At 31.5% G+C, this 22,986-nt stretch overlaps 1 protein-coding gene across 1 annotated transcript in view; it reads left to right on the top strand.

Moving 5' to 3' along the window:
- Window positions 1–14,203, top strand: part of LOC118194093 (uncharacterized) — a 152,420-nt gene extending 138,217 nt beyond the window's left edge. The window contains exons 5-6 of the mRNA XM_085818263.1: window positions 13,085–13,149; window positions 13,959–14,203. Of these exons, the coding sequence (XP_085674389.1) occupies window positions 13,085–13,149; window positions 13,959–14,068 (175 nt within the window). The 3' untranslated portion in view covers window positions 14,069–14,203. The remainder of the gene's footprint in view (window positions 1–13,084; window positions 13,150–13,958) is intronic.
- Window positions 14,204–22,986: the final 8,783 nt, after the last annotated feature.

The raw sequence follows: 22,986 nt of genomic DNA, 5'->3' as shown, positions 1-22,986 counted from the left end.
TTTTTAAAAAGTTTCTAAACAAATTTCATAAATATCAGAAAATTATAGAGGAAAATCGTAGAAAAAGAAGTTTAATTTCATGGAGTTTCAAGGCGTAAATGTTTACTCTATAGTCACCGAACAATTATCCCATACTCTTTCATATTTAAATTAAATTCTTTGACATAACAACTATCATACCTAACATAACAAAATGTGAGGAAACGAAAAAATAATTCTTAATCTTAATTGCCTTAAAAATACTTTAATTAAATTTTTCCCCTAAAAATTTCCTTTTCAAATAACGTCTGCATGTCACACTTAAAAACCGAGAAGTGAATCAGGGAAAAAAAAAAGAGCATGCAAAATGTATTTCTAACAAAAGAACTTAAACTTTAAAAGAACGTTTATTAAGAACTTAAACTGCTGACTGATACAATGTACCTCAAACTAATCCTTATCAATAAACAATAAATTAATTTCATCTCAAATAGGTATAAATACGTCGACCTTATCTTAAATTTCTCCCCAACTTTGATTTTTCTTATTTCAGAGTTTCGATCTCGGTAATCTTACTAAAATCTCTGATGAACAAAAAAATCCCAGCAATCAGAACTCGTTTTCCCATTCACCTAATCATTAATTCTTCTCGTGCTGAATTTCCCTCGGGGCATCCTCAGAATCTCCTCAGTCTCTTAATCTAATTTAGTGAAGAATCCATTTGTCCTCATTAACACTTTTGTTTGTCAAAACTAATTCGATGTTTGAGTTCCCAATGCCTTGTTGAAAGGGCAGCGGAAAGAACATAAAATAAAAATAAAAACCCTTTGTTATTAGTACTTTACAATTCTTGAAATTCATGAATGGCTTTCCAAATTCTTTGCAAATTTTTCATTCAAGAGTTCCGTTTCAGTCAAGAATGAAGTTATGTTTTACGGTATTATTTTACTGTTACTCTATGTACAAACTCCGTTCAAATGGCAAAAATTAAATTAAATTTACTGTCATTTATGCAGAATAGAAAAATATTTTTTACATAGATTTTGGATCAACTAGAACGTAGTGCTTTGACATATAAGTGAAAAGAAAAATCCGAAAATTATAAACAAGAAATGAATACAACAATTTTAAAAGAATAGAATAATCTAAAGAGTTTAAAAGACAAATCAAAATACTGCGTATAACATTTCTTCAGAAGGCAGGTCTTGAAATAAGATAATAAAATAGACAAATTTCTTAACTACGCAATATTTTAATATTGTCCAAAATTAAATTTAAATCCAAACCATTTATTCCATGATCAGTTAATAATTTCCTGTAATTTTGTATTTGAAGTAGTTAATCTACAAACATGTATAAAGAAGAGTGTCCGTTCTTTTCTGTGTACATGGAAATCTACAGTAATTCCGATCTTGTTGAAATTTTGTACCGTTTATATTGTAGAGTCATTAGGTTAATTGGAAGCAAAAAAGATGAAAAATATTCAACCGCCTTCGCCGGGAATCGAACCACGGACCTCTGAAATACCGGCTCAGTGTGCAGAACCACTACACCACAAAGGCACGCTGGGGAAGTGGGAGAAATACCTTATAATATAATATTCAGAAAATTACCCCACGAAATCCCAACTCAGGGCTCAGTGAAAGTCATACATGCTAAGAAGAAATTTAACATTTGTTTTACAAAAAATTAATATTAATATATCTAAATCAGTTTTAAAATTACGTCACCCATCAACGTCGCTGTTGTTACGTTCCCGCTTTTAGTTCTTATTAAACCCTTTATATGACTTAGTATTCATTTACTCTTTAAAACAATGTAGAATTTACATTGTCAGGTGTAATTGTACAACGTTCATAATTCTTCAGAACAGTGCAAAACGTTTAAAGCTGAATTTAAGTATGTAATCTATCAGGTTTTGACGAATATTTCGAAAACGGATGCGATAAAAATAATGTTTTCTGTCTAAATAAAATATACTTTTTTATTGAAGCTTCACAATATTTTGCGAATTTATCTTAAACCAAAATAAGAGGAAAATCACTATCTATCTGAGATTTTGAAAAAAGGCCTACCTCTATTTCCAAGTATCTTCACTCTGGACAAAGCTCCCACATATTTCGGTACTTCATATAATTAGTTGTTCTTTATATTTCAACTTAGCAAAATATATATTATATAAATAGTAGAGCAATAAAGTACAAAATATATATAATATAGTAGAGCAATAAAGTACAAAATTAAGTATTAAATTAGTATACTTATCGCAAACCTCAGAAAATAAATTCTGAAACGTGCATTTAAATAATTATGGCAAAGTGCGCGAGGTAGGATTGTTTCTGACACTATTATGATGCGAAATAAGGTAGAAGTGAGCTGCCGACCGTACTTTAATATAGCCAGTTATTTTTGAATTTTCCCTTCTCTCTGCTAGCTTGATGCAGTATGTTTAAAAAATGCGGAATATTAAAAAAAATTGTTTTAATATCTTTCCTATTTTATACTATGCTTAATAATTAAGATTTCAGCGCATTGTTTCCTCATGCACTTAATTGAGCAGATTTCCTAATAATAATAAATAATTTCATAATTTTAACGATCACGTTTTATGTTTACATAAATAAAATTCATGTTTCCATATTAACTTAGACAAAAAACTTCATTCTTCTAAACCGTTTATTTGAGATAAAATCTAGTTTCGGAAACACAACTCATTGCTAATCTCATAAGGCTTATTTTGACGCTTATGTTATCTTATGTAAAATGTTACCTCAATTTCTACTTTCTGTTAACTTCCAACAGAATTGCAAATTAAATGAGTTTAAATAATGAGAGAGAGTGTTGATTGTTGGAACTTTCTGACTGATATATGCTATTACTTTTCCAAATTAGTCGGTATTTTGATTTAACCTTAGACATCTTTCCGATTTTATTGAGTTAAACGGTATTTATCTGTGGTAGAAAAATATCTCAAATCGGTGCAGCGTGGCATGGCATTTTAATTTATTTACAACAAAAAATGTTAATCAAAATTAATAAATTAATTTAATAGAATTATTAAATTTATTAAATAGAATTTAAAAAATATAAATAAAATAAATTCATTATTATTAAATATAACGTGTTTGTACCCATAATACCAAACTCGCGTGTCAATGACCTAAATGAAGAATTTTCGAAGCGCAAAATGATTAAAGCCAAATGTATTATATTCCATGATCAGTTAATATACCTCTCCGAAATCAATATGTTTTCTACAAACCATTAATCACTTCGTAACTCCATGTTTGATTCCCTTAATGTACTCCTCATCTCTCTTACTATTATATGGAATAAGACAGAAGATCGATATTGAACAATGGACATGAAACGGTATCCTAATGGAAATCCTAATTTATGGTTTGGAGTACAATATTCCACGAAACTAAATCTGATTCACATTACGTGTGTTAATTGATAATCGTGTATATTGTTACCTTGTATAGGGATTGGCACTTTCTGGGTAAGTCCCCCATAGTAGTCTAAAGGTTTAAGAAGTTACTGCCTTCCCCCCGGCTTTTCTTTAGCCTGTGTCGATAGCAGATCCGGAGTTTGAAATCTAGCGAGCGAATAGGTGATTTCTCCCATTTCTCTATCTGAGACTTTCGCTTCAGTTACTATTCAAGTGAAGGAGAATAAAAAACTATTTCTTTACCCCGTGCGTGGTCTTGGAATGTAGCTGGTAACAATCAAACTAGCAATGGACAGATCCGTGATTCATTTCCCGGTGATCGCACTTTTGATATTTCTTTTTTTTTTTGCTCCAAATGTTCTAATGCTCTACAAAGAATTTTCACCCTCCTAACTGATTGCTTTCGTGGTATAAATAATTTACTTGTTAGGCTAGCATCCAGAGATTTGGTATTCGAGTCCCAGCGAGGGCATAGTACATTTTTCACTTCTTCTTGTACGATAAACCAAATGATTCTACAGTTGTCTATGAATTTTACTGGTTAATCTATATTGTTTTATTCTTCATTCGATATAATCTGGAAAGGTCTCATAAACTTATAGTTTGATATAACCTTTATAGACAATAATTTTAACATGTTTTTCTGATAAAACATTAGCGTTACGATTGACACAACTTGACACTAAAACGCTTTGCTCTGAAAATGTTAGTGTATATTTTATCGGAAATGTATGAAATCAGGTATTTTATAAAATACCTTAGCATTTTTAGAATGCCTTGCTATTTTAGGCAAACTATAAAATATGAGAATTATTATATACTTTGCCCAGATAGTGTATATAATACCTAGGATTTCTACAGAACGACAAACGCTGTTTAGGCAAAGTAGGAAATAAATGGTCATGAGAAGTGATGAATTATTTAAAAGACGTTCATTTCACAAAAATTTAAAATATTATTTTGGAAAAAAACGAAAGATTGCCATTGAAACATTTATTCAAAATACGTAAAAACAATTAGTGAGATAATCTTGATAAACCATAATAAATTTGTATTTTGTACAGGAGTTTGATACTAGATTATTCTACCAAAGAAAGTTTAACTCTATAAATAATGAGATTTCTTAATGCTTACCATACCAACAAATGTAGAATCTAAAAAGCGTTTTCAGTAACCAGCTTATTTTGTACAGAAATTAGATTTTCTACTATGAGACTACAGTTTGAAAAAATTACGTTTTCTGTGCATTTGCCTTTTAAAAGGATTTTATAAATGAATAATATCTATGTAATCTGCTCATATAAATGAAGAATTTTCTTAATGTATTGGCTATAAAACTGCATGTGGAGATAAGGTCGATAAACCGATTACAAAATTGATTGCATACAAGGGCCCTGTGCTGAAGGAAAGGAATTTATATATGAGAGGCTCTCTAAGGGAAACTAGGTCATATCTATGTTACACATGAAGAAAACAGTAAAACCTCTTACGCAGTCAACCTATTTGTCGAAATTTAAACACAGTTCGAATTACTTGAGTTCAACGACCTTAAAAGCTCGCTCACAGATAGGTTCCGCATGAATTTATCTATAAAACATTTGTTGACATAAAACAAGTTTTTTAATCAATCTTATATAATGTTATATCACTGCATATTCTATGTTTAGAATATAATTTAATCTCATCCACTTTCCTAAATGTCTGAAAAGTTTCGAATGAAGCCTATAGTTTTGTATTAACTCTCACATTTCAGTAAATTATTTATAAAGAGAAAATCCTTCTCAGTTAATGATAAATGATTTAATTTTTAGTTTTCCGAATTACCCGTCACAGGAAAAAGCAGTAGACTTACACTCCTTCTTGAACTCCACATAAAATGCTTCACTTCCAAGTTAATGTGATATCAAATGAGATGTAAAGGACTTCTAAAAAGTTCAAAATACGGTTGAGCATCGTTTATACGTTTCTCGTTTACACGTCTTTAATATTTCTACGTATTTTAATCTTAATTCTGATTTAGTCCCATTTATTTTAATAGTAAAATGCTTCTTTTGTACATAGCATAACTTCGGTTACACATTGCTTTTGCTGACTTACTGCATTGGTTTTACATTTCGTAGTCCCACCGTTCAAATAATGTTCCCAGAAATTGGCATAAGAGAAGAGAAGGAAACAAAGGCATCAGACATCATAGTCTAGAACAGGAAATTAAAACAAGTTCATGAGTAGAGGGGATACTTGGAAGGAAACATAAGTACGGTTTTTCTTCTAAACAGATCGCCGTGTTAAATAAAATAAATAAAGCAGAATTAGTTGATATAAAATAACATGGTAACGAAATGTGAAATAAAAGATAAAAGTTAAATCTTAAAAAGATCGTTGATGATGATGTCGTGTCTATGACAAAGTGCAATTATATAACTCCGAAGCTGTCAAAGACAGCTCTTGCAACCTCGGCAGCTCTATCAGTATAAAGTAGGTCCACTGGGTCTTCAATTCCGATGTTAAACACTCTGGCTTGGATTGCTGGACAGCTGAAGATGTGATGGAGAGACAGTGGGATGTCATCTGGGCAATGAGGACAAATGTTGGTGTAACTACGCTGTCCGTCTGCAGAAATCCTCATCCCTTTTAAGTGATTTGTCCTAAAACGATCGTTAAGATGATAAAAAAGATCACTACAACATCTTTGTTAAAATATAAAATTCAAATCTTATAAGAACTTGGTGAGATTACTGGTTTGACGAAAGTTGAGGAAACAAAGAAACTGGTTATTTTTGTGACAACACTCGAAATGGTTGTTTCTGATAGAAAAAATGTTGAAGAAAGAGACATTTCCTGAGGTCGAAGACAATTTGCTACCTTTTTTCATTCAGTGTCTCCAGTAAACAGTCCCACGTTAATCGAGAAATCAGGTAAATAGGTAATTTTGAGTAAAAGAAATAGCATTTCGATTGACTGTGAAAGCATCTTGCTTTACACTTGGATTCTGCATACATTTAAACTGCGGTAGTGATGCTCGTATCATATAATAAATAGGAAATCAAAAAGCACTCCTGCTGAGTCGGTTGAAGAGTGGTTCAAAAATTCATCAACCAAAATAGATGCATATGAAGACATTTTTGATTTTGATGAAACTGCTCTTTTCTTTACAATTTTGCTTCAAGAAGCCTATTTTCAACGGTGACCAGTGTCATGGAGCTAAGTAAAGTAACGAATGCCTCGCTGTTTTAATTTGTCCAAATGCTGATAGTACTAAAACAAAAAGGACTCCTTCAGTTATAGGAAAGTCACAAAAATCAAGCTGTTTCAAACATGTTAAAACTCATAGTAGAACATAAAGCAAATAAAAAAGCATGGATGTACCACAATTTTACAGATTAGTTCAAGAATTTAAACAAAACTAACAGAAGACGAAACCGCAAAATTTCACTTTTTATGGACCACTGTACCACCCATCTTAAAACGATAGATTTCTTGTAAAGTATGAAAGCCGTTTTATTCCCGACAAATTGCACTGATGTGGAACAACTTTTAAATCTGTGTGTCATTAAGAATTTGAAAATGTTGTACAGGCAAGGGTTATTCCAAATGGGCCTTCAAAATATAACTATATAAAATATATAAAAAATTAAATATTCTTGAGGCAATGCATTAAATTTAATTTCCCGAGATTAAAGTGTAACCACAAACAAATAAAAATTGCGTCACTAAAGGAACATTTTTGAACCCATAATCAAGTCGAAGTGCTGACGATAAAATGATGATAAAACTGTGAGTATGGATAAAGAAGATTGGAAATTAAACATTAGAATTGGAGGAATACACAAAATGTGATGATAATGTAATGTCGTCAGACTTACGCATAGCTGACGAACTATTCGAAAACATTTTACCTAGTGAGCATTTAAGTAATTTGGTTGAAGAACAAAATGAAAAAAATCTGATGTGTACACCACATGACTTCCTTGTACGGAATATTAAATTATACGCCTTTTTTCTTGCATTTTATTTAAACTTATTAGATTGAATTAAACCTACTTCGCCGACAGCGCATAAACCACAATAGAATAAATGAATTCTTTAAAATTCACTTTGTTTACCATAGCGACACTCTGGCGCTAGGTTTACTTAACAGTATTATATTTCATTCATATTATAACTCAGAGTGCATAAAATGTATATCATTTAAAGAATTATCTAATCGTTGCCACATGTTCTATTCAAATACTTTAATAAAGCTAGAACTATGTATAAAAGAAATTAAGCAAACAAAACAAAACAGAAACAGTTTTTCACAGACGATTGAGTATTTCTCATTTAATTAATTCAGTTCTCACTTCGCGAGAAGGCAAAAATACATAAAAACTCAAAATATCTATATTAATAATTACGAAGTAAATCTCAAACGCTTATTTCCTCGAAAAAATTCCAGAAAGAATTAAGCATTATTTACTTAATAAATCAATGCGTTATAGGCAATAATAAATCAATGCGTTATCTTTGTTGTTGGGAAGTTTCTCTAGATTGGCAACAAATCCACTAGTCTCCTGTTTCAAATGTAAACATCAATGGCCGCCATTAAAAACAGGCTTAGCGGCAATTAAACAACTTTAAAATTGCTGATAATTCTAAAAATATTGCACACAGATTTACTAAAGGTATAAAATCCTTAACCGGAAGATAAAAACAACACAATTCAATCATTTTTAAAGCAAAAAATGTACAATTTACAAACATATAAGAGTAAAGAAACTGAGATCACTGAGCCGGGTAATAGAGTGGATATATATATATATATAAATATATTTATAAACGTTTGGTGCGGCCGATTGCAACCAAAATACGAGGTGCACATCTACATGTTATAGCAGTCCTATATACAAAATTTCACGTTCTGAGGCTACTCGTTTTTGAGTTATGCGAGATACGTACGTACGCACGAACGTACGTTCGTACAGACGCCACGAAAAATTCTCTTCAGAATTAATTTTAAAGCAGTTTTATAATTTTTTTGAAGGAAAAAAATATTTTCTTCTGTCCTTATGTACAGATATGGCGCAAAAACATCGTTAAATTGATGCAATTTTTTTTCGATAGCGGTCAAAATGGATATTTTCGTTGAAATATGCTGCCTGAAACTTTTCGTGATTACAATACTTCCTTTTTACTTCGTACAAGGAAGTAAAAATAACCCTACCTTCTTTTAACAATGCTATCAGTTGCGCTGACACTCTCAGAAATTTCTTTATATGTAATAACAAAAGCGAGAAAACATTTGAAGAACTGAATTCCATTCAGAGCGATTTGCTTAACTTCCAAAATGAAAAGATACATCAGATGACAATTAAAGACTTTTTTTAAGTTTAAATTTGCTTTAAAATGTTCTTTTGAAAAACTGCTACTTATTCAAAATAGTAATTCAAATCAAGGTATGTCAGCTTGTTTTCCAATTTTACGTAACTGCATACAGAAATTTGCACTCTTACGGTTTTATAAATATTAAACTTATATGAATATCATTTTTAAAATATGAATTATAAAAATTTAACTAAATTATTTAATTGTTTAAATTATTAACATTAATTAAATATTTATTTAAATATTAATTTCAAATTTGTTTCAGTATAGTTAATATTATAAACAAATTGAAAGTACAGTAATAAAATTGTGCAGTATCAATACTATATTAATACTATCGAACTGTGAAGCTAATATATATGTGTTTCAAGTAGGAAATTAAAATTTCGTTTATACGTCTTTTTCATTTATACGTTGTTTAAGACGCATAAACGGTGCTCCAATGTACATATTTTCATAATTATTGTTGCAGACTCTATCTTTATCCTTGTGGAAAGAATATAGTTTTAGTTTATCTATACATCAATATAAAACTTTGCGTCCAACAAAACGTAATACAGCCTTTAATGGTCTTCTTTCTGTCGTAATACGTGTACACAATAGATTAAGAGCAGGTACAGAGTAATTATTTGAAGCACGGAAAAGACATATTACCGATTAACGAAAAATAAAGGGTATATATATATATATATCTTTAAGTTTTTTTTTATTTTTTGGAAATGTTTGTAGTAATAATAATAACATAATAAAGAAGCATCGGATATAAATCTAACTCATCTTTCGTGTCGCTTATTTGAATCTTAAAAGAAATGTTAGAATTGGAATCTGCATCCTATTCGAAACTATATCATAGTTGTAGGTTGCCATATATCTGTTCATATTCAGCGTTTTGATGATAACATAAAACTATGTAAATTTCATCCATGCATGAGTAGTAACTCTCCAGCATGCTGGAGAATAAAATTAATACATAATTAATAACAAATTAATATAATCCTCGCTTGGGCCAAACTGAAGCATGAAATCTGAATAAAATTTTCATAGTCTCATAGTTCATGAAATCCAAAACAGTATCATAAAGGCCCATACCTGTGCATTTCCGTAGATATACTAGGTATCGCCAGGCCTTGAATCTGTTGCTTCCGTTCCAGTTTTGAGGAAGAACACCCCAAGAGTCGAAAGTCTCTCCCCCCCCCCCCTCTTTCCCTAATACCAACTTTTCAGACTTTTACCTCACCGTGTATTTTGAGAGGCCCTTTGAGCAGACACTATTCACTTACAAACATCCATGTCTTCTCCAAGATCCGAATCCGTTACCTCCGATTCATAGCCATAGCTCCATAATTAGTGCTACCAATTACACCAGGAGACACATGAAATCAGTATACAATAATTCCTGGTAACTTTGTTTTCGCCAACTGCGAAGAAACGGCATTTAAAATAATAAGGCTTTGGTTGTTTTGGTGCTGAAACACATAATTTCACTGAAGCGTGAAGATCTCCATTATCCTCCATGGTTCGCTTTAAGAAAAATTATATCTTACTCCATATTTGCAGGTAATTATGATTTCTTTTGTCTTTGGAATTCTTATTTGGTTGATTTGATTGTTAGCTGATTGATATCGTTTGTAGTACTCAGCTGCGTCTTTATTTGGTCTGAGGATCTTGTTTTGTCTTTTGCACTAATCAGTACAATATGTTTCTCAGAGAGGAAGTTTGCCGCTATAAAGATGTACATAGGTTGTATTAAGATAAAATTAACAATGTGAACTGCTGAATAAAAAGTGTTGTTTTCTTGTACCAGCAGAATCCCTGAAATGGCAGGAATGCATGTTGAAGAAGCGAAGGAGGAATTCATGCTGTTCACTCGAATTGGTCACATTTCTTGTAATTCAGACATGACGATTTCCTGATGTGTTAATAAATTACGAAGAAGGGAAGGAAATTTCTTAAATTTCGCAAATTCTACTAGGTATATTTTTTTCACGTTCTTCGTGATTACTAGCGAAAGGCTATTGCGGCGAATTCGAAGAACTTCACCTAACATTTTTGGTACAAATGAAATCACTGAACTATATAGTTATAGAGTAACAGACATTGATTTTGACGGGAAGCAGTTTTCTGAGATATTTTGTGTCTTAATTTGCGACAATAATAAATCATTTTCCAGTATGAGAGAATATAAACGAGACTTTTTAAATAGCATAATAAACATACAAATTTAAATCACAGTATCCACGAAGCCGAAGAAATATTGAGTTATTCAATACTATTTCATAACCGAAAGCTGATATTTTTCGGGTATAAAGCAGAAGCTGGTTAGAGAAACTACTGTAATGTTGTTTGCTCCTTACACAGGATCACTTTGCTAGATAATAACCTTCACAGGCAGCGAAGACGATAGTAATACCATCTGCAGAACATGTGAATTAGTAGCATTTCTGGTTGTTGTTGTCGTGTCCATATTACATGGAACAATAGTTGTCAGATCCTACGCCGAAGAGAGGTTGGACTTCTATTTTCTACCCCCAATTTTGAGGAAGAGCACCCGGAGGGGATGTCCGGGGGGTCCACCCCTCTCCACTCCCACCAATACACACAAGAGGACTTTTGGCTCGCCGAATATTTAGAATGCCGTCATGCCGCACCCACACTATACATTTACAAAAATCCATGTCTTCTACGGGATTCGAACCCAGGCCCTTTGGTTCCATAGTAGGCTTCCCTAACCACTATATCGTCTGGGCAACAGTATTTCTGGTAGGTACGTATAGTTGCATGCTTCATTTCAGTGCTAATGATTAATGATATTATTATGTATTTTCTAGATTTACCTTTAATTTTACTTTAATATTTACCTTTTTAATTTTCTAGATTAATACTTCTCGGCTGTCTTTGTGATATTTTTTGCAATTATTTGACATAGTTTCACTCTAAGTGAAACAGTCTCGGTTTATGTACGTTTCGTATTTAATTTCCTACATTTTGATGTTATACTTAATAATGTTTGCAAATTATAACCTCCTCCATCGGGGCTTCCTAAGTCCCCAATATTTTATTTCAGAGGAGCAGAGCTATTTTTAGTGGACAGTTTGGTTTCCTGCTGATAGTTTGTGATCTATAATTTCGCTTTTGTTCCCGATTATATAAACTTCTTCTTCCCACAAGATTGCTGCCTACCCACATGGAGACGGAGTTGAAATTGATCGTGAATAAATAACATTTAAATGTAATGTACTCAAATCCTCTTAAAAAATCAATTCCTCAAATGAAAGAACGAAATTTATTTCATTTATTATCATAGATTTAACTTGCAATTAAATGATCCAAAATGAAAGTTACGTTTTGCCTTCAAATAGGCGCGCACGAGGTAACAGCTGACAGGGAATGAAAGGAAATCTTATAAAATGTTTCCTGGTTGAAAACTAATTTACTAAATTAAGGCAATTCGTATTAAAATTCGCAAACGGTATTTCCTTCATACTCGAAGCAAAGTACTCAGGTGGATCTAAATTAAAGGCAGACTAATGGGTACATATAAGAAATACATCAAATAATAAAGTGAATAAAAACAATTTCTTAACTAGATGAAAAATATAAGCGTAACCTCCGCGCCCCCTGAAATATGTTTGGAAATCACACAGAGGTACTAAAAAAGAAGCGGATAAGAAATATTTTTCAGAATTCGGTTTACTTTCTGGAATCTTATAAAACCTAAATATTATGGAAAGTGTTGTTTTAAAAAGATTGCATTCTCTCTTGGATGCACGTAGTTGCACTTATAAAAAAAATCATGGAATTTCGTTTTAAATTTTAGACACTTCAAAAAGTTGAACATTTTTAAAGGTTAAACATAAAAAAGAGGCTCACTAGTGGGCCGATGCTTAAGATAGATAAACACTGGTGATTTGTCTGAGTTCAAATTCTGGTAAATAGGCAGTTTTTGTAATTCATGAATTCGAGCCAGGTTCCTTTGTAAATACCTCCACGAAGACATGCCTTCTTACACATTTTTTTCTTATTTTAAACCCTTAATGATTTCCTATCGAAATATTACCGTTATACCTTATTACAATAATTAAAATCATCCTAAAATTAGTTTCTGAAAAATGAAAATAATTAGCATCATTTTATTTTACAATGCTAATTAGCTAATTAGAATCAAAGTTTAATATCTTTACTTGAAAATGAATAGCTAAGTGATTACTAAATGTGTTTCTTAAGTAAATTTTTAAATGCATTTTAACTTATTTTCACTGCTATAGAAGCGATCACATGTTTTCCTCTTTACAGGGATACTGAAAAAACAACAAATGTGTTACACGAAATGAAAGAGTTCATGCCTTGTGAAAGCAATGGTAAGTATACACCGTTCTTTAACATGTACACTGTGACCATTATGCATTGAGTTAAGAGCAACTACTTTAAATCTTAAGAATCACTTGAAATCACTTGAAAATATATCATAACATATATTTTTAAGACACAATTTAACTAATTTTAGTCGAATGTAAACTGTCCTAAACTTCTCAATATAAGCCGATTGTTGCATGAGCCGTAAGATTATGCTGCAAACATTCAAGCAAAATTGGAAAATCTATATATAACTGGAATTCTAGTCATATACATCGCTAATGTCGTGAAACATTGACTACCTAATTTAGGGTAATTAAGGTAATTTAGGGTAATGTAGTTTTTTTTTTCCTAATTTAGGTAGCCACCCTGTAATTTCCAATCGGAAACTATAATTACACCTTAATTGAAGATAAGTAGTCATCTTCAGACTACCCGCAAATGTGTGACTGTTCACTTTCAACTTCTATTCGAAAAATAGGAGTAAAATAATCGTGAAAGGAAAACGGAAGTTATAGGATATATCGTCTTTTCTCATGCGTAATTCCCATGCAGTAAGTGGTGGCACGTCCAGCTAGCAATTAAAATTTTCGTACTTCGAATCAAGGCGGGAGTACAGTAGATTTTATGTTTGCTAATTCGGAAGAGAAACCGAATTTCTCCGCGCAGTTCAGTTAATGAATGTAATTTAATTACGAATGTCAATGAAGAAGGTAAAATAAGAGTTTATAAGAACTTTATTAAATTTCAAAATTACGTAAAATTACATACTATGAAGCATTACGGTCATTTTCTTTTCCTCTTACACTTTTAGATAAAATGCTTATCGATGAGAACGTTCAAAGATGGAACAAGCGAACGAAGAAAGGAAGCTACAAGTTTGCTGAAGGCTGGATTTGTTATTGTGGTTCCAACTTGTCGTAACAGCAATTTCTTCGTCGAACACCGGCCAGCAAGCATTTCAGAGAATTTTGACTTTTTCTACGATTATCCTCTGATTCTTAGATTCATATCACTGTATATAGAGTTAGTTTTGCACAAATTAAAATATTTATTGACTCTAAAGTTGCTTCACTTTCATTTCTTTATCGTCCCATTCTTATACTCAGATGCAAATCCAAGAAGTTTTTTAAAACCAAGCTGACTTTCAGTTTCTTGTTAAAGCTTACATTACTTACTAGATTAACATTTTACTAAAATTTTAATCCTTAGCCATTGGAATTCAGCCCTTGTTGAGAACGAGTTCCGAGACCTAAGGATTTCAGTTCAGATGGCAAAGACATAAGCCTAAATGAACTAACTACACAGCTACATGGAATCTGATTATACGAACTATGACGTCATATGAAATATATGGACTACAAGGTTAAAGATTAAATAAAATAAACAATTTCAACGGAGGACTCCTTTTTGGCGATCAAACATCCTAAAAAGAATCAATAAAGCATTGCACATAAGCCAAACATATGCCAAGGCCCATTTTATATTTAATATTTATTACACACACAGTATGATCATATTTAACATAACTGAGTTTGTGTATTAAATCGAAAAGGACACTTACTGAGCAAAATTTGGCCATCTTGACTCCAACCACACATTTTATTGGATTTGATTTGATTAGAAGTGTCGTCTGGAACAGGAACAACTATAAAAAATAATAATAAATGGAGGCAATAATAAACAGATTTAATAATTTGGCGTAAATAATAAATAATTTGGCAGGTAATAATAAACAGAATAATAAATAATGTAAACATAGAAATTAAATGCAAGGCAAAAGACAAATAAAAACATAAATAATAAATTAACTATAAATAGCTGAAAATAAAATTAAAATATCAAAAAACAATAAATGTAAATAATAAAATAAATGAAAAGTGAGTAAATTAATAATACATTTAAGAACTTATTATCAAAATCGAAAGAAATAATATAACCAACGTAACAGAAGTAAACTAATAATAAAAAGGCATGATAAGAAGAGTAAACGATACTTGTAAATATTCAAAATAAACGTATCCTTGTATCTTTCGCTTTCATATAAGCATACTTCTTGAATTTGGCTGGTTAAAACCGCTTATGACTGGCATTTCGACCTGGTTCCGTTAGAATCCCTTCGAACAATTTGATTTCATGAACGTTTCGGTGCCTCTTCTTGTATATAAAGCAAACACTAGTTAGATTTCTTTAAGGAGTCGTTCACGAAGTCGTCTCTTTGGCAGGTAATCTTAGATTGCTTTGCCATAGCCAAAAAGTCTAGTGAAACAGTCCTCTAAAATGGTTGCCTTTATTGGACATCTTATTGAACCTATTTTTATAAAGTTGGGAATAACGTCGCCTTGCAACTCATTTAGTCACTTTTTAAAGTGATTTACCAATTTTTTAAATGACTTAAGTTAATTTTAAATGATTTGAAGGTTTTATTTAATTGTTTAATTAACTTAATTATGGGATTTGCAGATTTTGCTTTAGTATTAATTTTATCAAATAAGATTCAACGACTTATTTTGACAACTTTATAAAAATGGCGATAAAAAAAGCTGCCAGAAGAGCCATTTAGAATGAGTGTTTTACTATGTTATTTAAATCTACGAGAATTATCTGCCTGATGAAAGATACGCCTTCCAGGAGAACTTTCTAAGGGAAATTTGCTTGTATTTGCTGAAATGTGTCCGTACAGGTAGCCCACTCGTTCTACCAACATTCGGCGATTTTAGCCTTCGGCTACTGATGGGCGAATGAGTTTTAGAGAACAAGTTAACGTATAAGTTAGAAAAATCAAGTTCTATTTATATAATTAAGCTAGCGAATGGAATACACTAACTCTCGTATTCCATCCGGCTGGTTACTTTGTCTACTTTTAGTGAATTTTTGACTTCTATTCGTAGTTATGCTTATAAGTCGCATACAAGTAGTTTAGGTTAGGTTAATTTATTAGGATAAAGCATGCGACAGATATCTACTAAAGGGGAGGAATTCCTTTATGGGGGAACGTATTAAGTGAAAGTCGCATATTGACGTTAAACATACAGAAAATCACGAAAAAAAGCGTTGCAGTTAGGTATTTAATACACTATTTCTATTGTACCTGTTTCAAAGTTGTTGCATTTCAGACGTGAAAGAAATAATTTAAATTTGCTTAACTGTAAATTATACAAAATTGGTCTGAACAAGCTTTTAATATGCCTTTGCTTTTATTATATCCAATTAATGGTTTGGACTTCAGTTTAAGAATAGAAATTATGTACCTTGGGAAGTCAAAACGTTTTTTTTTTAAAGTCTAAAATGAAATTATATAAATCTTAAAAAATAGAAACTCATTATATTCTTAGTTCTTGATTGAATTTTAAACCTACTATAATTAACAAGGAAAATTAATTTTGTTATTATAAATAAAAATGTTCCTAAACTAAAATAAAAAATTCACAAAATAAATTATTTAAATACTGTGAATTTGGGACAACAGTTTGTCAAATTGTGTACATATAATCATATTTAATACAAAATAAAGTTAATACAAGAAAGTAAAAGGAAACATTTACCTACTTCTTTGGGTGATATCCTGAAAAACAGAGGAAATAAACGATTGCTACTTTAAAGTACAAAGCTACTTAGGTCAGTGGAGTTGCATATTGCTATCGGTTATGGTAGAGGAAGGTTCAATGAGTGTTTAGTTTAAGCATAAATTATGTTTAATATTACAAGTTTATTATTTGTTACTATATAACAATAAACTCTTGTTGTTCTTAATGAAAGAAGTACAATGTTATGTATATATTAAACATTCCCTTTAAAGAAAATACTTCCTAGTATAATATTACGAAGACAAATTCTCAATTTATACATTCTGTGTCCCCCAAAAGTCTCCGAGAAATTCTCAGCTGTAGTAAATATTCCTGTATAATTCTTCAATATCGTAAATGTTTCTCTGTCTATTTTCTGGTTGTTGAATGAATTACAACATCGTATCTCAAATTGCTGATTTATTTATAAATTCAAGAAGACATACTTTTCATGGTTGTAAGAAAAAAGCGGACTTTTTTCATTCGGTTACTAACATTAACATAAATTTTAAATTTTAGGATAATATGTAAGTTGTACCTATAATAAAACAATTCTAAAATTTATGTACCATTGTAAACTGTAGAACATATCTCCCAGTCTACAGGAATTTATGAAGTTTTATTTTTCATGGTTATATAAGAAACGTTTTGGGTACTATTTTGTGCTTTCTAATGCAAGCATAAAAGCAGAGGGAGTACAAAAAATGCATAGCCAAATACATATAATTAAATAATTCATAAATTACATACTATTGGGAAAAAATAATTTATCTTAATAATCTGTCTTCTGAAGAATTGTTAAGTTATTTTTCAAAGTTATATAACAAAATTTTATCGCATTCTCATTTGCTTTAATACACAAGTATAAAATAAATGTTATAAGGTATTTTCTCCCTTCTTTCCGCATGCCTTCGTGAACTAAGTAATTGGAAGCATACTCGACGTGTATTTTAAAGGTCCAGGGTTCGAGGTCCGGCGAGGGCATTGGACATTTTCACGTCTCCAGCATCAAACAATACTAATGACTCTACAAGGCCTTTGAACAATACATAAAAGGTACATGTAATGAAATATTTGTATACATGCATTGTAGTTGTTAAGTGCAAAATTTCTCGACCTTATATAATTCAAGAACAGTTATTGTTCATGTTATTTAAGAAAACATTTTGTTCCTGTTAATTGTTTAATACATTGGTTCTCAAACTTTTTTGTCCCATGCACCGTTTTCACCACTGCTGGACAATCCCCCTCTCCCTTCCAATACTCGAAAAATATATATGCATTTACTTAAATTAGATTGTTTTTAATGCATATTATAAAGCAAAAAATAAAAAACTACAAAAAGGTTGATAAATACTAGAAGTTAAATAAATGTATTTTTTATATTCATAAACTAAAACGAAATACTTAACATGTAAATAAAAGGCTGATAGTTTCCTTAACCCCCTTTAAAATTATGAAAGTCTCCTCGAAAGAAATTTCTTTCTGGTTGAAAACGTTTGGCTTATTAATAGAAACACATATATATAAAGATATCTGAATAACATAAAAAGATGCATAAAATTAACTATTTCTTAAGTACGCATTCTATTAGAAAGTGAAGAATGTATCTGTGGCTCTTAACATTATTTGTAAATAAGCCTACGTTATTACCCTGTTTATCATTAACTATACAACGGGTCTTTGATGCTTCATATATTAAGGGAAACGATAAAGGAATGAATTAATCAATAGAGGAATGTTTAATTAGTGCTGTCGTATTCATAAGGTCATTCCCAGCGCGAAGTTTGTTGTGGTAAACAAAATTCATTGGCACTTTCTATTAGAGTTGTGTGTGCAACTGCATGTAAATAATTTCGGTGTTCTAGATTTTTACGTATTCATATAGTACTTAAATGATAGACTTTGAATGGATAAATTGGCATCCCATAGCACATTATCATACGCATTTAAACATTATGCAATTCCATCACAACTTTTGTGAACAAATTCGGAGAATATTTTACATTAAATGTTTATTAAACCTTTGAACACACTTACCACACGGGTAAAGTAAAATTGTGATATTTAATGAAATGTGCAACGAAGAATGAATTTTTAGTGCTAGGCAGACATAATTCGACACATAAATTCAAGGCAATTAATTGTTATGGTAGAAGGAAATGCCTGAGTCGATGAGGTTTTAAGTAGTCAGGCATTCTCCAGTGTACTGCTAACAACCCACTAGCGGTATTTATCCATGAAATAGTATATTTCCGACATCAGCAAATGGTTGAGACAAGGTTTTTAATTCCCTCCCTTTTTGATTACATTCCTAACTGAGTAAACAGACTTCAATTTTCGATAGCTTGTCTCTGACTACCGCTGCTAAAAGAGAAGGTAAGTAACTTCGTTCAAATGAATTCCCATTCCTGAATCTAATACTTTGCTGTCCGTTGTTGCCATTAAATTTCTTTGGTACATTGCGCAAAAACAAAAATGGAACAGTTCTATATCTCCCGTTCTACTGAGCCTGTAAACGCAACGTATTAATTTTATTTAAAATGTATTTTCCCGATTGGTAACAACAGTTTTTTTCAGAACGATAATATTTTTGAACTGTAATGTTTTTGAGCAGTAATGTTGACGGTAATGTATCTGAATAAAGCAAGTATTTAATAATTAATGTTTGACGGAATGTGTTTTTAATAAAGGAACTAATTAAATGCTAACATTTCAGAAGTGGGTTAAACTAGAATTATTATCTAGATTAAACAACGTATTGCCTTAACGTACGCTAAGCCTAAACTGAATGTGGAAACTCGCCAAAACTGAAAGTAGAAAGGTACGTGAATTTATAAACTGTTTATGTTATGTCTAAGTATTAAACGGAAAGAACTTAAGTATAATTATTGTATTATTATTTGAAAATTGAAGTCTAAGATGGCTTATTTGGCAAGAGGCAAAAAATGTGATTTAAAAGAACGTGCTTTGGAACTTGATGTAGATGTCCCTTCTGATATTATAATTGTAGGCTTAAGAGATATGATTCTGAATAGTAAGAATTATAACGAAGACTTTACTAAACAAATGCTAGATAGAATTATAAATGATCGTTTAAACAGGGAAAAGTTAGAAATTTTAGAAAAAGATAAGCAAAGAGCATTTGAAATGGAAATTATAGAAAAAGATAAGCAAAGAGCATTTGAAATGGAAATTATAGAAAAAGATAAGCAAAGAGCATTTGAAATGGAAATTATAGAAAGAGATAAGCAAAGAGCATTTGAAATGGAAATTATAGAAAAAGATAAGCAAAGAGCATTTGAAATGGAAATTATAGAAAGAGATAAGCAAAGAACTTTTGAACTTGAAAAATTGAAAATAGAAGCGGAAATCAGAAGTAGTAATGTAAATGATTCTGTTTTTTCTAATGTTAGTAGAAGTAATATTTGTGATATGTGTAAATTAATGCATAAGTATGATTTGAATGAAGGTGATATAAGTTTTTATTTAGTTTTATTTGAGAGACAGGCACGACGTATTGGGTTAGAAGAACAAAACTGGGTTTCTCAGCTGTTGGGTCTATTGCCTTATGAAATAACTCAATTAATTGCCCGTGAATCAGAAGAGAAAGCTAACGACTATAAGCACGTTAAACAACTGCTACTGAGAAAATTTAAGTTAAGCCCTGAACAGTTTCGGCAAAAGTTCGTTGATCATATTAAAACGTTGCGTAATACGTGGAAGGACTTCACGTTTGAATTAAAAAATTATTTTGAAGAGTGGCTTGCTGGATTAAATGTAACAGATTTTGACTCTTTAAAACAACTTATTATTACTGATCAATTAAAGAAGAGGGTCCCCGCAACTATCCGAGACCATTTCATTGATGATTGGTCTAAATTCATTAATCCTGAAGAGTTGGCTGAAAAATTAGATGAATATGAAAATATTCGGGCAGGGATAAAAGTACTTCAAGTAGAAAATAAAACTTTTAGGCATAATTTTAAGCCCAAATCTGGTTCTAAATTTTATGAAGGATCCTATAATCAGTATTCAAGACAAAGAAATGTTAAAGATTCCATGCAGACAGATGGTAATTTCAAAGTGGATTTTAAAAACAGTTTTGATAATAAATACAATCTGAGAGATAAATTTTATAAAACAGACGAAATGAAAAGGGGATATAATTCTGGCATCCGCAATGAAAAGGGTGAGCCGAAATGCTTCAATTGTAATGATAATGGACATATAGCGACGGATTGTCCACAGCCTATAAAAGAAATTATTTGCAGGAAATGTAATGAAAAGGGTCATATTTTTAAAAAGTGTACGTCTAAGAATCTAGACTTGACAAATGTTAAAAATAATTTATCCGTAAACCAGAATTCAGGTGTTTCACCAGCTGTATATTTAAAGTATGCTCGCATCAATAATGGAGAAGAAATTACTGCAATCATAGATACGGGTTCTAGTTCGTGTTTATTGAAACAGTCTGCGGCTAAGAGACTGAATCTTATTGTAAAACCTGATGTGGAGGAATTGTTTGGCTTTTTGAACCAGAATAAACCAGCCGCTAGAACATTGGGAAAAGTAACTGTTAACTTAGAGACTGATAATGTGGAAGGAAAGGACATTACAGTTCTAATTGTAGGAGATGAAACGCAACCATGCGACTTATTAGTTGGTCGAACATGGATTGATTTACCGCATATTGCATACGCCAAGATAGGTAATACCTTGCACATACGCTATGCTAATGACTGCCCATTTTCACAGTTGCAAAATGATAGCAACACTCCGCGAATTAAACTGAAGGCTTCCCAAGAAACTCAAATCGAAAGTAATACGGTTAATTTCGTGAAAGTTAAAACTGATGAAATAAATAACGGTTATGTTTTAATAAGTGGATCGGAAGATGAGTTGGGCTCATTATTGGAAGTAATACAGAGAGAAACAGTGATACCAGTCACTAACTACAGCGATCGAAAACAAATTTTGAAAGAGAATCAATGTATCGGTAGAGCGGAAGTAGCAGAATTAGTTGAACCAAGTTCAGATCATAAAACTGAAAATTCAAGTCAAAAGGAAATACTGATAATAAATGAAATTAAGAAGTTTAAGAGACCGATTACTTTAGAAGAAATTAAAGTTAATAATAATATTACGCCAGAGAGAAAACAGGAAGTTTTACATTTGATAAATGAGTATCGAGATTGTTTTGCATTAAATATGGAGGAATTAGGGTGTACAAACTTAACAAAAATGGATATTAAAGAAATTGAAGGGAGTAAGCCTATTTGCATGAAGTCGTATAAAACTAATGCCGAAGAGCGTGCTTCTATAAAGAAGATAATAAATGAATGGAAGAAATATGGAATTGTTACTGAAACAAGATCTCCGTGTGCTAGTCCAGTTTTACTCGTAAAGAAAAAAACAGGTGAATTACGATTAGTGATAGATTATAGAAAGTTGAATTCGCAAACTGTTAAAGATAAATTTCCACTCCCTAGGATAGATGACTACATTGGACTTAGCTCATGGATATTTGCAGATTCCTTTAACTGAAGAAGCGAAACTGAAAACAGCTTTCATCACTCCAGATGATACTGGTCAATTTGAACGTATGATCTTTGGATTAGCTAATGCACCTGCAGAATTTCAGAGACTTATGAATCAAGTTTTAGGTCCATTGCTTAATTAAAGAAGTATTGTGCTATTTGGACGACATATTAATTCCGGCTAAATCTTGGGAAGAAATGATGGAAAAACTTAGGAAAGTGTTTGATAGATTGAGAGAAGCAATGCTGACATTGAAACTGACAAAATGCGAATTTGGAAAAGATGAAGTTGAGTATTTGGGATTTCTAATAAAATCAAATGGTATGCAACCTGGACCAAGAAAAGTACGAGCCATAATAAACTTTCCTAAACCAACCAATGAACATGAAGTTAAACAATTTTTAGGTCTTACAAGTTTCTTAGAAGGTTTGTACCGAAATACGCAGAGAAAGCTGAGCCGCTAACGAGACTGACGAGGAAGGATGAAACATTTCGTTGGAACGAAGATCAGCAAGAAGCATTCAGTACTTTAAAGGATCATTTAACTAATGAACCAATACTAGCATTATATAATCCCGAAGCAGAGACTGAAGTGCACACAGACGCGAGCAACAAAGGGCTGGCAGGAATGCTGTTGCAAAAGGTGAAGATAGAAAGTGGCATTTAGTTTATTGTGTAAGTAAAGGGACAACAGAAACAGAAAAGAATTATCATTCAAGCAAATTATAATTAATG

Source organism: Stegodyphus dumicola, chromosome 6 (assembly GCF_044657685.1).
Source record: "Stegodyphus dumicola isolate Sdum_Otavi_A_Nest chromosome 6, ASM4465768v1".
NCBI classification, from domain to species: Eukaryota; Metazoa; Arthropoda; class Arachnida; order Araneae; family Eresidae; genus Stegodyphus; species Stegodyphus dumicola.
This window is presented reverse-complemented; position numbering and strand designations above follow the sequence as displayed.